This window comes from Melospiza melodia, chromosome 24 (genome assembly GCF_035770615.1).
Source record: "Melospiza melodia melodia isolate bMelMel2 chromosome 24, bMelMel2.pri, whole genome shotgun sequence".
Classification (NCBI taxonomy): domain Eukaryota; kingdom Metazoa; phylum Chordata; class Aves; order Passeriformes; family Passerellidae; genus Melospiza; species Melospiza melodia.
Genome location: NC_086217.1, coordinates 9728091 through 9743947, shown reverse-complemented (window position 1 = coordinate 9743947; position 15857 = coordinate 9728091). Strand labels below are relative to the sequence as shown.

The window sequence follows — 15857 nt, the reverse complement described above, 5'->3', positions numbered from 1 at the left end:
GATGATGTGGGACTCTCACATGCATTATTTAAAGCAAATTCTGGGATTCTAAATTGGATTGCTCAAAGCTCCCATCACTACTGTCCTTCCCCAGTGCAGGTAGAAACATTTCATAGTAAAGCACAATCCTGAAATACTGAAAGTAAACTCAGAAATCTCGACCATAAAATATTTATGAGTCTGTGCTTTGGTGCATTGTAATTTTGCATGATATGTTTTGCTTTTCAAGACTGACTAGATTAAGGCTCTTCTGATTCATTAAACACATTTTCCCAAATGCTGTTTCTACAAATATTGTTGGGTCATTGTGTTTAGTTGCATTTATTAGCTGGTGTAACAAGGAACGTACGTCTCCCATAAACCTGAGAGGAACCCACTTAAATGTGTTGCTCTGAATCTCAGCAGAGAAGAAAACAGTTCTCATGAATAATTAAAGCTTAAAGAGGTCATGCTGGTTTTGCAGCCTCATTTTTATTTGTCACTGCTTAGTTTGCATTAGGAAATAGGAAGTTTCATGTGCAGGAGCCAAATGGAATCTCTTCTCCATGTGTTCATTTAAACAGATCTATTTGGTAGCTGTCTCAATTTTTATGTATTAGGTCATTTTTTAGCTGTAGTGATTTAAATCAGTCCTGGGAATCAGAAAGTTTAAGGCTTTTAATTTTCATCAGGCAGTGGCTGTGGCACCCCTTTGCCTTCGGGCAGGAGGGAGCACTGGCTCTTCAGCTGGGCAGGGCTGGGGTGCAGGCAGGGTGGGGATTCAGAAACACCAAGATTTAGGCAGGGTGGAGATTCAGAAACACTGGGATTCTGACAGGACTGGGATTCAGCAGGGCTTGGATGCAGGAAGGGCTTGGATGCAGGCAGGACTGGGATTCAGAAACACTGGGATTCAGCAGGACTGGGATCCAGGCAGAGTTGGAATTCAGGCAGGGCTGGGATGCAGGCAGGGCTCTCAAGGAGGACCTGGCTCACCCTCTGGTCCCCATCTCCACAGACCCCCCCCTCCTCAGCTCTCTCTCCCTCCCACTTTCTCCCAAACTTCTTTTCCTCCTCCTCTGTGAACCACCTCCCATTCCTTGCCCCAAAGTGCTCCTTTTCTCTTTTTCTGCTCCTTTGCTCTTTTTTCACATTGCTCTGCAGCACCTTTCAGGTTGCAGGCACTGCTGGGAATCAGGAATAACCAAAGCAGTAGTAACTCCAATTCAAGTTTAAATCCTACATGCTGCCTTTATATTCCCTTCCAGGATTTAACAATGGCAAAATATTTTTGTTCCTTTCATTTTTCCCCACTGGAAGCTGCTCAGTCCCTCCAGCAGCTCTGCTCTTTGTTCCCAAGGTTAGACATCAGCCCTGGGTATTCAGCCCGACAGCCTGCACAGCACTAATCTCTCCTGGTGGAGTGTCTCTCACACTGATACATCATGCAGATGATTACTGAGACCTTTGCCTTGCATTTCCCAAACCCAGCCATCAGCAGGGCTTGGCAGTTCCACCCCTTTCTCCCAACCTTTGGATTCCCTGTTGTCATCTGCCTTGTTTCTGTCCTGCATCACTGGCTGGGCATGATCAACCTCCAGAGGCTCGGCTTCTATGTATAACTCAACAAGCTGGCAGAGAGACCAGGAAGACTCATTTGTGTGCTCAAAACGAATGGAGATCCAACTCAAGGTCACTGCCTTCCAAAGACAGACACATTACAAGCATTCCTTTCAACTGAGATGATTTATGGACTGTTATTTCCCTATTGCTTCTTCAATATCCAACTATTTTTCTGAATGCCACCATCTGATGATGAATCTACACGGATTAAGAGATGTGGAATCGTTAAAAGATTCCAGGAGTGTCCAAATATCCTGCACATTCCTAATCAATTCACTAGCAAGGTTCTATATCACTATTTTCCAGTGTAAACCTCATGCTTTTTCATTAAAAAAACCCAACTTTGCAAGGTATGAATGAGCCAAAAGAAAGTTTGTAAAGGATGTCAAGTTAGAGACATTCCTGCTATTGGAGCTGACAATAATTCATTTAATGCAGAGAGGTAATTATTTAGTGCCTTGCAAGCTTCTGCTACACCAAGAGATCTCACCATCAATAATCAGAACAACCAATTCTCAATTCTCAGTATTGATTGCATCAATAATATTAACCATCTCCTCAATAATATCAATAGTATGAACGATTAATAATATGAATCACTTTTTTCTACTGACTTGATCTGGAAGGATTTTCCATCAGAGAAGAAGACACCCTGTGCAAGCTACCCCAAACATCCCCAAGGATTTCCCAGGTCCTCATTCTGGAGAGTTGTTTCTTAAATTTTAGGCTGCTATAAACCTTGCCTGGTGTGAAATGAAAATGTTTCAGAAAATGGGGGATAAAATGGCAGTTTAAGAGGGTCTAAAAGTAGAAATTAAGAATAGTAAGGCAACAACTGGAGGTTGTGCACATGTGAAAGTTGAAGTGGAAGAAAATAGAGGGGATTGAGCATCCCACATTGCACTGGGGGTGTTTCAGGTAGTTCAGGAAGCACCCCAGAGGTGACCGTGACAGTGATTCAAATTACAAACTCAGTAGGGATTTTGGAGAGACATCAATGTCCATTTGCTTGAATTCCACCCCCAGGAAATGCCAAGCCATGGGACAGGATGTGCAGGTGTGCTGTGATCCTCAAAGGTGAAGCCATCCAGCCCTGGTTGATCGCAGGTTAATGAGGGAGAACTGATGACTTATCAAAGGAAGGGAAACCATATGGATAAAAACCAAACTGCCCCTTAAGGGAAACTTGATTCCAATTGTGCAGATGCAGGGAAAAGGCATGGTTTGACATTGTGAAAATAAACATGATTTGTCATTTTGCAGCATATGAACTTCACCGGGCTGAAGGAGGGCCTGTTCTCAGAAATGCACCCGATGCAGTTTGGCACTCCAGCCCTCTCACAGTCTGATGGACTGGCAGCAGCCTCCCTGGAGTACCACTGAATCTATCTCAGGGTCAAGAATACTGGGGGAAAAGAGCAGATTTTGGTGCAAATCCTGGCTAGATTCAGGCCAGCACCATTCATTTCCCATGCTGAGGTGTTGGGGCGGTGATGGTCCCTGTGGGGCCATTCACAGTTGTGAAAAACAACTCAGTCTCTGATATATTGTGCCAAAAGCACTGCCAGTTACTAAAGTACCTCTTTAAATTAAGGTGTTTGGAGCCAGAATGTAAGTAAGAGCTGGAAACTCATCAGAGGATGACTCTCAGTTCAGAGCTCTGATGGATGAAGGCTCTCACCTCAGAAGCCAACACCAGCTCCTCAAGTGTTAGACTAATTTTAGCTAAGGTAGAAAAGCCAGCTACAGAACTCTAATGGAGGTTTCTGTCCAAGCTCCAAATTCACTTGAAAAGGATGAGGAGGATTATATCAGCCACCCAGAAACAGCCTCAGCAAAGTGGCAGCAGGGAAAAATATGGAAGTGAGTGGTGAGACAAACTTCTGGGCTGCTGGATAAAGGACTGAGGCAGGAGATGCAGGACGAGCCGAGGTGTGAAGGCAGAACACAGCGAGTGTGGGCTGGGCTGGTGGAGAGAAAAGCAGACACAGAGAAGTGAGTTAGCAACCCCACGACAAACCAGGAATGCTGACAGTTCCTTGGGGCTGAGCCAGGCATGAGAACGCTCACCGTGGCAGGCCTGACTTGTGTCTGACTTGAAAATGTTCCTCAAATCACCAGTGTTGAACACAAATGTTCCTCACATCACCAGTGTTGAACACAAATGTTCCTCCAGCAGCATCACCAGTGTTGCCCCAAAACAAGCACGACATACCCAGCCTGAGGCATTGCCCCTGTTTCCCTGTGCTGTTGATTTACAAAATGCAAACTGAACATCAGGGCTGGAAGTTTGTCAGACTTTCTCCCTAGAAAACACAGAGACATTCCCTCAATAAGCTCTGTAAAAAGGAGCAACAAAAGAGACTAAAACAGAAGCCCCTGAAATTTGCCCCACTTTGCCATCCAAGGAGCAGCACAAGAGGATGTGGCTGATAAGGAGAAAATTGCAAATTGTAGTAGGAAGACCCATCAGCAAGGCTTGTGGAATTCCACACCACACTCTGTTATCTGCTGCTTGGCCAAGGAAAGGCAGCTGGGAAGGGACAGGAGCACTGCTGAATAACCTCAGTCATGAATTCTATGACCAAAATGCTGGTTTATGAGGCAAATATTTGAAGAAACTGGAAAGTGAGGAGCCTAAACCAAGATGTAACATGCAACTCTCCCCTACTCTGCCTTTCCCTGGTACCATTGGTATTCACTGTGGTAGCACAAGGACACTTGGTACTTTTGGCAGCAGTTTTGTAATGACTGAAGAGGATTCAAAGGACAGCAGCCAGACACTGTGATGTGTTTTATTAGCTCCCAGATGTGCAGGTGAGGTGAATCTTTGGGAAATGAGTTTTGCTGCCACGAGTTTCCTAACATCCCTCAAGGTCTCAAAATCTTATAATGGAACAAAAGGCTGTCATAGAATATGAAAGGCATCTTTGGCAAAACATCTTCTCTGAATCTGTTCATTTCTTACACAGAATTACAAATGCACAACATCTCTGATGATATTTGCCCAGCTGAAAACAGGAGGTCAGCTGCTGAGGCTGTGTGTTTTCCACATGAATTATAAGTGACTGAGCCTCTGTAGGCGTTTCCTGGGATATCTTCTGGTGTAGGTGATCCAGAATCTAGAGATGCTTTACCAGGCTGTATGAAATAGTGTTGGTGCATCCTGGATTGCAGAATGCCAAAAAAAAAACAAGAGTATTTTGCTCAGAGAGTAAAATTGTTCCTGCCAGAATTGGAAGTCAGAAGTGCTCCATCCATGAAGTGTCCAAGGCCAGGTTGGATGGGGCTTGGAGCAGCCTGGGACAGTGGAAGGTTGCTGGGACAAGATGGGCTTTAAGGTCCCTTCCAACCCAAACCATTCTGTCATTCCATGAGCAGTGGATTTTTTTTATCTCCTAAACAAAGTACCCCTTCTGCCATAGGACCATCTTCCTTGGGAAACAGTGAGCATCCCCTGGCACCTGGAGGAGATCAGCCAAGGCCACAGAGAACTCAGGAGTGTTCAAAAAGGGGTGGCTGTGCCAAGAAGGTCGAGCTGCCCAAGCAGGAACCTCTCCAGTCTGGAACTGGCACTCAGAGCAGGCATGAGCTCCAGTGCAGTGTGAGAGCTGCAGAAACAGCAATGCAGGAACAGAGCAGCACAGCCTTCCTTCTGTGGGGCTGGGCTGGCAGAGGGGCTGTGACAGCCTCTCCTCCAGCACACAGGGCTGTGTCCAGGAGCACCAGGGAGAGGCTGCTGGCAGCAAAGAGAACCAGATCAAGCACTGCCACAGTGCAGGCAAGCTGGGGAAAGCAGATTAGGACATTCTAAATACTGGAGAGTGGGGTGTAAGACTCTTCTCTCACAGAAAGTCTGCAGTAAATACAGGAGGGAGCATTTACTACGTGAAAGGAAGAGAATGGAGTGTGCACATCAATGACAAGATAAACCAAGACCTGTTCCTGGAGAAAACCTGCTCCTGCCAGGCTGGTGGGGAATGGGGAGCACTGAATAAAGGCCAGGCAAGAGCTGCCTGCCAGCCCCAGCTCCTCTGCAGTGCGTGGGCAGCAGCAGCTGCTCCAGCAGCTCCTCCAGCTCCTCGGAGCCCTCCCGAGGTGCCGAGCACACCGGGAAGGTGTTCTGCCTTTAAAAGCCTTAAAGAGGAGCAAAATGGGACAGGGAGCAAGTCCTGAGTGGCTGCTCCTCACCTGGCACCAGGGCACTGCCAGGCAGCTCCGAGCAGCTGAAGGTCTGTAGGCAGCAGAGGGGGAGGACTGGAAAAAGGGGAAATTCATGTCACAGCAGAAGATAAGAAAATAAGAGACTGGAGGAGGAGTTTTGCTTTGCCCACCAGACAATTGAAAATAGATCAAAAGAAGAACCCAAAGGGTTTGTTTGAGATGACAGCTCCTAAGGAAGAAAGTGGGGCAAATTTCATACATTTCTACATTTTAAAATAATTGTCTTTGTGCCCGGGAAGTAGCTGGGAAGCAAACAAAAGGGAGTAGGCCAGATTCTGATATCACTGGGTGAGACAGATTGGAGCCCAGTACAGGAAAATCAGAATCTGGCCCAAAAGGAGGCAGCTCCACTCACTGCAATGAGAAACAACTGAGTTCTGAGGTAGGGAATGAAAGATAAAGAAGAAAAGGGCTTCTATAAGTGAAATAAAATATTCTTTTTTTCACAGTCTCAAGACCTGTAGAGAAACATGGTTAAGAGTAAGGATGGATTCCATTTAAAGACTCAGCTGAGCTGAATTTGCTTTGGCCTGACCATGACACACACAGGCAGCTTGTCCTGCCCATGGCACCAGGGTAGCCCACAGTTATGGGAATAAACTCCTACTCTTTTTATGTCCTGAGCATTCTCTGAACACAGGATCTACCCTGGCAAAAATATGGCAATAACCCCAGGTATGAGCAGTGCTCTTCATCAAATTCATCTTCGGGATGAAACAAAAATACAAACTGTCATATGGACAAATTTCCAGGACTGGCAGGACTCCGAGGGTGTCAGACAGAATCTGTCTCAAAACCAGCCTATGCTTTGAAGTTTCCAGCTCTTACAACAGCCAAACTTTTTTCAAAGGCAGACACCCAATAAATGTGTATTTAACCTCCTGAGGCTTCTTCCTCTGCTGGCTGCATCCTCCACGGTGATGAAGGCGGCTCACAGCAGCATTGTGGAGAAGCAAATTCACATGAGGTGTGTTTTGCACATGACCTGCATCAATAGTTCATGATTTCTTTTATAATGACAGCATTAAACATCTCCAGGCAGAGGCCCGTGGGAGCTGTGCTCATTGGAGTAACTTAAGGACAGGCTTGTGAAACTCTCAGCAAGCAGCAGGAGACAAATAATCAAACTTGGGACAGCTTAACACACAAAGTTCCGAGCTACAGGAAAATATCTAATGCTGCTCCTTGTGGTCTGAGGGGAGAGCTCAGGACTAGAATAACCCCTGTTTGACCAGCAGCACCACAGAGCAGGTTTTGAAAGTAAAAGGAGGTGCACCCTCAATTCCTCTTCTCGAGGGTTATTTTGTGACAAGAGGAATGAGAGGAAAGCAAAGGCAGCAGCTGCATGTGCTGTGGTGTCAGCCCAGTGAGACAGGGGAGCTGTGCTGGTGGAAAATCAAACAAATGAACACAGAGCACACATAGATGTTTTTGTGGAGATGAACACTTTTTGGCATGTCTGATCTCCTTTGCTCACTATTGCTCAAATCAGCCAGCAAAGGGCTTCAGAACCTGTCAGCAGAGAAATCCTCCTAAGGAAGAAAATACACAACTGTTTCTCCTCTGCCCTGGCAGAGTCCAGCCCTGAGACACTCTCACTCCTATAAATAGAGGTGATGTCCAAGGGAAGTGTAAAGCCATGCCATTAAGGAAAGCCAGTCCTGCACGAGGTGCTGGGATGGACACTGTGTTCAGGCCACTTCTGTTACAGCAGCCCCACTCTGCTGTCACACTTTCCTCGTGGTCTGTGACTCTGTCTGTCAGTCAGCCCTCTCTGTGCTGATGTATTCAGAAAACTTGTCATTTAACCATTCAGATATTCATGTGTTGCAGTAAATCAGGCTGACAGCTGGCTCTGGAACTGAGGCACAGTATTTAATCACAGAATAGATGCAACAAGCAGAACCATCGGTCCAAATTTCCCCTGGTACCTTACTAATTGCCTTATTTTTAATATACAGTCAGCTCCTTGCAACTTGTATTCCCTGTTTCCACAGGCAACAGAGAAAAAAACCCAAGAATGTTTTGCTCAGAGAGTAAAATTGTTCCTGTCAGAATTAGAAGTCAGCCCCCAACAGCAGAGGTGCTCCATCCCGGAAGGGTCCAAGGCCAGGTTGGGTGGGGTTTGGAGCAGCCTGGGATAGTGGAAGGTGTTGACAGCACTTGCTGTGAAATGATCCTGAAAATAATTTCATTCCACGTCTCCAAACCATCCCAGAAGTCCCACATTTGCCAGGAAGCAATGGGCTGCTTGGTGAGGTTTTTTGGATGGCTGTGGGTGTATTTACCTGCCTGCAGGTGACTGCTGAAGCCAAGTGGCCACTTCTGCAGCTGAAATTCACAGCTCCCATCCCCCCCATGCACCTCCACTGGGAGAATCCCCTGCTTCACACAATATATTAATAGTGTGCACGTGTGTGCCCCAGAGCTGCTGGAGAGCTGCAGGAATGGGGTGTGTTGGCAGGGGAGAGTTTGATCCAAGACACTGCAAATGTCTGGTGTCTTGAGGAAACAAGAAAGGCTTCTCCACCAGGTCCCAAACCCAGTGTTTTCTGCATAAGGAGGGCTGGCAGCTGAGAGGGTTAAGGGTGCAGGAGGTGATGGAGCAGGAGGGAGCAGCCCAGCCCCTCTTCCCCTCTGCTATCAGATTTCCCTCCCTCAGCCCTGCTCAGCACTGGCAGACACAAATCCCTATTGACAGAAGTCCCCTGCAGACAGGGCCCTCTGCTGCAGAGCTGCTCCAGTCTGCAGTGCTGGAAACCTATTTTAAATGACAACACAGCAGTAGTGCTATGGGAAGGTCTTGTTGTGTAGAGTTTTCAAGATTAGGGCAGGGAGAAAACAAAACTACAGCCTTGTATTGACAAATATTGTCAGACATTTGAGGACGCTGTTTTCCAGTGCTGGTTTGTGCAAACACTTCCAGGGCATCAGGGAATGTTGGCATTGATAAACACTAACCACAGGAAATGGCTGTTGTCAGACATGGCTGATGGTATGGACAATAACAAATTAATATGCATTTGCATCCTAAGCATTAATCTTCACTCTCAATCATCAAAAAATAAAAACCCAAAGAACAATCTGCAGTGGTAGAGGCAGGATTATTAAAGGATTATTTGAGAAAGAGCAAGGAGAAGGCAGTATGTCATCAGAATATAGGATCACTACTTTGATTTGCTGTTGAAATCTCTATGTATTTTGAGATCTCAAAGCCCAAAACAAAGCTTAATCTTCACTTAGGCACTACAGTTGCCTCCCTTATCATGTTATCTGAGTACATCACACTCTAATTATAGTTGTCTGAACAACACTTAGTGAGATTGGGAAGTACTAACCTTGCCAGAGAAGCCCTTGAACACAGAGCAGAACCAAGTCAGAAATGCTTTTTAGTTCCTAATTGCCAGCTAAGTAGGCTGCAACCAGTGGAAAAAAAATTGTTCTAACACCATCAACAGCGCTTCAGAAAATTTACCTCTTCATTATCATTAATGCAGATCCTGAAGTCCTGGCGCAAAATTCAGAACAAAGTTTTTGCTATTATGAGGAGAAAAAATGCATTCTAATATTTGTATTTCTAAAAGCATCATTAAAAACGTATCAGTAATCATTCAAAGAAAGAAGTAATACTTACAGCATCTCAGTGGGATATTATATCTCACTCTCAAGAGGTATCCAGAAGAGCTTCTCAATATTTTAGTGTCTGTTAGGCAGTGATTGCAGTTTATTTATCTCTCTCTCTAGTGGGGACAGCAGTAGGAGTTAAATATTCCATCTTCCTCTCCCAAGGATATAAGGGACTGTATCCCCAAACTCAGGCAAGAAGGAAAATCTCTGTCCCCCATCCTTTCCTGGTGGGAAATGGTTTTGTGTGCCTCAGTGAGTGTGGACCTGTGGCCACGTTTGCCTGCACATTTCTTCAGGGCAGCCCCTGAGAAGCCTTGGAGAAAAGCTTCAAACAGCTCAGCCCTCGTGCAGGTGCTTGCAGAATGATTGTTACTGGGCTTAACTGAGGTTTTCCTTTTCTGCCGCCTCTGCCATTCCATGACTTTTATTCTTTATGCATTGCTTTACATGCCAGGGCATGGAGATGAATATCCCACCAAAGCCCAGCTTTGACTTGCTCCTATTTTTTATGTATCAATACAGCTCAGACTCTGCTGTCACCTTTTAGAGCTGACCGCTGCTTCATTGGCTTCTCCAGCTAGTTTTAATTTTTAATTTTTTGCCAAATTTGAATTTTTAATTTTTGCCAAATCTGAACTTCAAAGTCCATCCTTATGAAGAAGTATTGTTACTTTTCCTAGCAAGCCTTTATTTCAGATACTTTGTGGCTTGAAAGAGGCCTCAACACTGTGTAGATCACCAGAGTTCTTGATAGCAACTTCAAGCCTCACTGAGAGTTTAATAAGCTGTTGCTGAATTACATTGCACTTGTTAAGTTTATAGAAAAAAGTTATTCAGTCTGCTGCTGTTATTGGCTATCAAACATCACAGACACTAGAGAGGACTCTTAACCAGTATCTCTGGTCTGAACTACATAAAAAGTACTGGGGAGAATATTTTGAATTCCTAGGCTTTGATACAGGTCCAAATTTCACAGTCATTTCCAATTTCTATAATAAATTAGCCAGATAAATAATGACCAATTAATAATGACCAACCCCAGTATTCCTAAAAACTGAAAATAAAGAGGAACTTTCAAATTCATGCCGATTAATTTTTTTTGGGTGGGGGGGGGGCAGGGCAGAGAGGTGATTAACCTGTTTTTTACCTCTGATTAGCCTGTTTTTTTACCTCTGCTAGTCTTGCTCATACTCTTTCATGTGAGAGGCTGTAAATAGAAGAGCCAGGAAATGAAGGTCTCATCAATGCTGGTGCATTCCAGCCCTGCTGGGGCAGGAATGGCTTCATGGCCTCTCTGAAAGTTCTGCTGAGGGGCCCATTTCACTCAGCAGTTTAATTACGTTGAGCCATTTCACAGAGCCCAAAGCCCTCCATCAGTCCATCAGTGCTGCAACACAAGAGGCCTCGAGAACATTTCTGTCTTGCAGACTCCTCATCTGTTGAGTTTCTGGAGGGAGGTGTTTGTTTGGGCTGTTGCCATGTCCACACTCGGGGAACGTGCAAGAGGAGCCCCTGGTGGGGACACTGAGCTCCCTCCTTCGGGCCTCTCCCTGCCTGCCCTGCAGCTCAGCCACCTGCCATACCCCTGCTTTTATATTTTTATAACTGTGGATAAATTCAGCCAATTGCCTTAACCTTTACTGGAGGTTATTATTGGAGGAAATTTATTCTTTATTTTACTATTGGAGGAAAATTATTTAGATTTATTGGAGGACCGCAGAATCATGGAATGGATTGGGTTTAAAGGGATCTTAAAGCTCACCCAGTTCCACCCACACCTTCCACTATCCAAGGCTGCCACATCAAACCTGGCCTTGGACACTTCCAAGGATGGGGCAGCCACAGCTTCTCTGAGCACAGGGAGGAATTTCACCCTTTATTTCCTCTAACCCTGCTTTCTGTCAGTGTGAGGATACAGAACACAACACCTACAGACAGACCAGGTGTGCAGACTGAGGTGGCCCCACCCATACACACACAACACAATCATTGAGAAGCCTATTTCCACAGAAATTAGGATGGGGAAAATTATTTAGATTTTTTTTCCTTAATAAATAGAGAGGATAAAAATCACACTCTTGAATGTATTTCCTGTAAATTGCACGCCTTAACGGACAGACTCAGTGAAATGACCATCCAGTCTGAGAGGCTCTGTAATGCTGGGGGTGATTGTGTGAACTGCCATGAAAATAAACACTGGCATCTTTAAAACGTGAGTTTTGCATTGCCTTGAGAAGCAGCAGCCCCTGTGGATGCACAGGCTCAGCAGGAGCAGCCCAGCTGCAGTGCTCTCCCCACCTGGCAGCCAGGACAGGTGTGTCACTCCCAGATGTGACATGAGCCACTTGCATCTTGTTCCCCACAGCCTTTGAAGTGCTGTGCAGAGAAAGCCTGAGCTGCTGCTGCTGCAATTAGAGCTGATACATCATTTACTGGGAGAATTTAATGTGCTGTAGTAGCAAACCTGCAGTTGACACTCACAGGGTGCAATTTAAATCCTCTGGATTAGTAATTCTTTTGAGATTTTTGTAATCATTGGTAATAGGTAGTGAAATAAATCCACATTTATATCCTACAGACTGCAGCTGTGCTTCTGTTAAAGTAGCATTAAGTGATGGGTTTTAAATCCTTCTGCCAGCTCGAGCTGTAAGCACTGAGGCTCCTGTGCAGGGATAACTCAGCCTGGGTGATGTGTTCCCGAGCAGGAGAGCTCTGGTTAATGAATAATGAAAGCAGCACGGCACAATCAGAGCTCAGGGCTCGCTCCTGCAGGAAGCTCTCTGGGGAGAGCTCCCCGTGCAGCTCCCTGTGCCACAGCGACCCAGCTGCAGCTCACACTGTGGATAACAGTGACAGGAAGGAGCACAAAATGCTCATGGACAGCTTTACCTACACGGACAAAGTGCTGAGGTGTCCAGTCGAGCGAGGGGTTTGTCCAGCCAGCTCTGGTGCTGTCCCTCCAGGGATCAGGAGTGCAGCAGGAGTGCATGCTGTGCCCTGACTTTACTCCCAGTTAGCTAAACAAATATGCCATTAAAAGCTGAGCCAACCTTGAGTGGGACATAAGGGCTTCAACTGCAGCAGGAAGAGATTTATGGACTTGTTTTTGCAGCCTAGAGAGTAATTGAAGAGGGCTCGGACAATTCAGCATTTACTGGCACTTCACTGGGGTGAGATGGGAAGGGTGATGGGAGCGAGATTGGCCCTGAGAGCCCCAGCCATGGAGCAGGGACCCAGCCTGACAGCCACTCTGGGAACAAAAAGAAGCTTTGCAAACTCAGTATGCTTGTAAGATAAGCACAGCGCTGATAAAGTGAAGCACTTAGAGATTAAAAATCTCAAGAGGACGATAGAAGTGGCTGAAGGAAGAGCCCAGGAATCCTGGCTGTCCCTTCATTCAGCCAATCTGCCCAAAATTCATTACTTTAGAGGTGGTTTAAAACAGCACATTTGCCTGGTTGTGTTCCTTATGGGTTCTGTTTGCTTTGTTTCCATCCAGGAATCTACAAAGGACATTGTTTCCGGATCAACCACTTCCCTGAGGACAATGACTACGACCACGACAGCTCAGAGTACCTTCTCCGTAAGTGAGCACTGACACCTGACACACAGATGGGCTTCTCTTCTGCAGAGAGCAACCCCAGTTTTACTCACTGCAGACTGGCCCAAACTGGGCTGCACAGCCCAGTGGGGCCACGTGTCCAGTTCATGCAGCAGCTGACACAGCCATCACCCCTGGGGACCCCACTTCATGGTCATGGAATCATGGAATGGTTTGTGTTGGAAGGGACCTTAAAGACCATTTAGTTCCAACCCTCTTGCCATGGGGTTTCAAGGATTTTTTTCCAGGGGAATGCTCGCAATTTTGGTGCAGATGGTCTAAACATCATATGACAAATTTTCAAATGAAAACTGCAGCTATCTTGCCCAGATTTGCAACAATATTTTACAGAGGGAGTATTTATAGGGTTAGTGTAACAAAACAGGTTTGAGGAGTGGGTTCCAGCCCATTAGGAAGCTTTACCAAATGCCTAAACCCAACCCTTACTCAAGCCTCAGCCTTTGCAGCTGTTGAGCCACATCCCCTGCAGTGAAATCACTGCACTGTAGGAAGGAAGCTGAAATTTTTGCAGCTAACCGCAAAATCCCAGCATGATCAGGGCCATGGCTTCCCTGCCTGGCCAGCCAGCCACTGCTGCTCCACTCTGGCATGGAATTACCCCCAGAAGGGATTCCACCCACCAACCTGGGTCTGGGAATCAGGGCAGTTTCATCCCCTCCTCCTGACCATTCTCTCAGCTGATGGCAAGTCTTGGAACCCAACCATGAATCCTGCAAAGTTGGAGTTAGATTCCCCTTCCCCAGAGGACTCCTTGCCTTGTTGTTCCTCGTGAACAAAAGAGCTGAGCAGCCAAGCTGAAAGCAGTGCCCTTTAGCAGGGAGAGGAACTGCAGCTCACAAGGTGTTGGGAAATCAGGGAGCACAGAACAACGCTGCTGGCAAAGCAGAGAACTCCTCAATTACAATATTAATTACCTCAACACCACTTAGAGAACCACTCTGCCCTTCTGCTCACTTGTGGGCAACAACTTCTTGTTGCTAAGACATGAATAAGGGAAAAAAAAATCTCTGAAAAGTTTGCCTCGCCAGAAAACCCAGATGTTTTTTTCCTCTTTGCTCTTGTCGATTTAGATCAGTCACAGCACCCGGGTGACACGATTTCAGAGCTCAGGCAAAGGCAGAGTGTGAGCACAGCTGCATTTATCTTTCATAAAAAGCCTTGGAACTAATGTTAAATTGATGCCAAGTCAGCTTTAGGAAACAAACATCATTAGTAAAAGGAAAGAGGAATTAAGTAGCATCATGATAAAAGCACATTATGCCTTCTTTATATGGAGAAAAGTGAGAACTGGGAAAAACAGTCTCCAGCTCCACGTTAAGCTACGAGACTGGTAAATTGTTTGTAAGTGTGCTTGTGACGGGTGTTCCTAAAAGCTGTTTGCAAAAGTGACTAAGTACAGATCTTAAAAACAAGTTGGTCTAACCCTTTATGTCTTCTGCAAAATCAGTCTCAGGTGTCTCCCCCGCAGAGCAGAGCTCACCTCACAGAGTCTGCACAGAGACAAGGCTCCTTGGCTTTAAGTTTGATAAGAAAACTGCAATTTCCCATGGACAGAGTTGATTTAGAGTTTACTGAAAGGTAACATGTCTAAATCCAGAGGAGATGAGCTCATACCTATATGTAATAGGGACCAAATCATTGTCTAAGACAGGAGGATATTTGCATCCTGTTTCACAGGGACGTGACAGCTTCTGTCCTGTTTTTGCCCTCTGCAACACTTTTGCAGTCTACTGGCTCCATTCTCCACTATTTCTGGCCATTTCTTGGCACAGTTTCTCAGAGGGACATGTTGGGACTAATATTTATTTTTCCTGCCTGGCTTAGGCAAAGGCACCCGCACTCATGTGTTTTGTGCTCCTGAAGCAGCAGCGTGAGGGGTCTCAGCCTCTTCCACAGCCCCCAGTTTAATTTGGGCTTCAGAGAAATGCAAACACTGTAGTGTTTGCAGGATCGAGCCCTGGTTCAAAACCCCATGAAAATCAGTGACAAAAATGACTGATTTTGGGAAACTTTGGTCTAGGGAGTGGGTAGAGGCAGGAGTTTGGATTTTGCCCTTTGGTGTTCAAGCTGCTCCCTACAAAACCAAGCAAACAACAGTGTGGGACAAGCTGAGACGTGCAAAGGAGCTCAGACAAGACCCTTCCTATTGAACCTTCCCCGTGGCAACACACTCCCATCTGTGTGTCTAAAATAATCCCCCTCACATGCCTGAGCAGGGCCCCAGTGAGCAGCAGATGTCCCAGTGCCAGCACGGACCCCGGGCTGCCACCGCATCCCCAGCGGCAAACGTGCCCTGGTTCCCTCCTCTCCTGCTTCCCTCTCTCCTGCTTCCCTCACTCCTGCTTCCCTGGTGCCTCCTGCTTCCGTCCTCTCCTGCTTCCCTCTCTCCTGCTTCCCTGTCCCTGCTTCCCTCTCCTGCTTCCCTGTCTGCTGCTTCCCTGGTGTCTCCTGCTTCCCTCTCTTCTTCCTTTTCTCCTGCTTCTCTCCTCTCCTGCTTCCCTCTCTCCTGCTTCCCTGTCTCTTGCTTCCCTGGTCTCCTGCTTCCCTCTCTTCTTCTTCCCTCTCTCCTGCTTCTCTCCTCTCCTGTTTCCCTCTCTCCTGCTTCCATCTCTTCTCCTTCCCTCCTCTCCTCCTTCCCTGCTCTCCCTGCTCTCTCTGGTCACACCAAACCCGATCTGTTCCCATCCAGCCCGGATTCACCGGCTCCTCTCCCTTGGCAGGAGGGGGATCCATCTCATCCTCGCTGTGCGCTGGGGATGTCGGGGCTCTGCTGCTCCGAGCA

At 46.4% G+C, this 15857-nt stretch overlaps 1 protein-coding gene across 1 annotated transcript in view; it reads left to right on the top strand.

The window, feature by feature from the left end:
- Positions 1-15857, top strand: part of CACNG4 (calcium voltage-gated channel auxiliary subunit gamma 4) — a 44651-nt gene that overhangs the window by 20725 nt on the left and 8069 nt on the right. The window contains exon 2 of the mRNA XM_063175705.1: positions 12953-13036. Coding sequence (XP_063031775.1) covers positions 12953-13036 — 84 coding nt within the window. The remainder of the gene's footprint in view (positions 1-12952; positions 13037-15857) is intronic.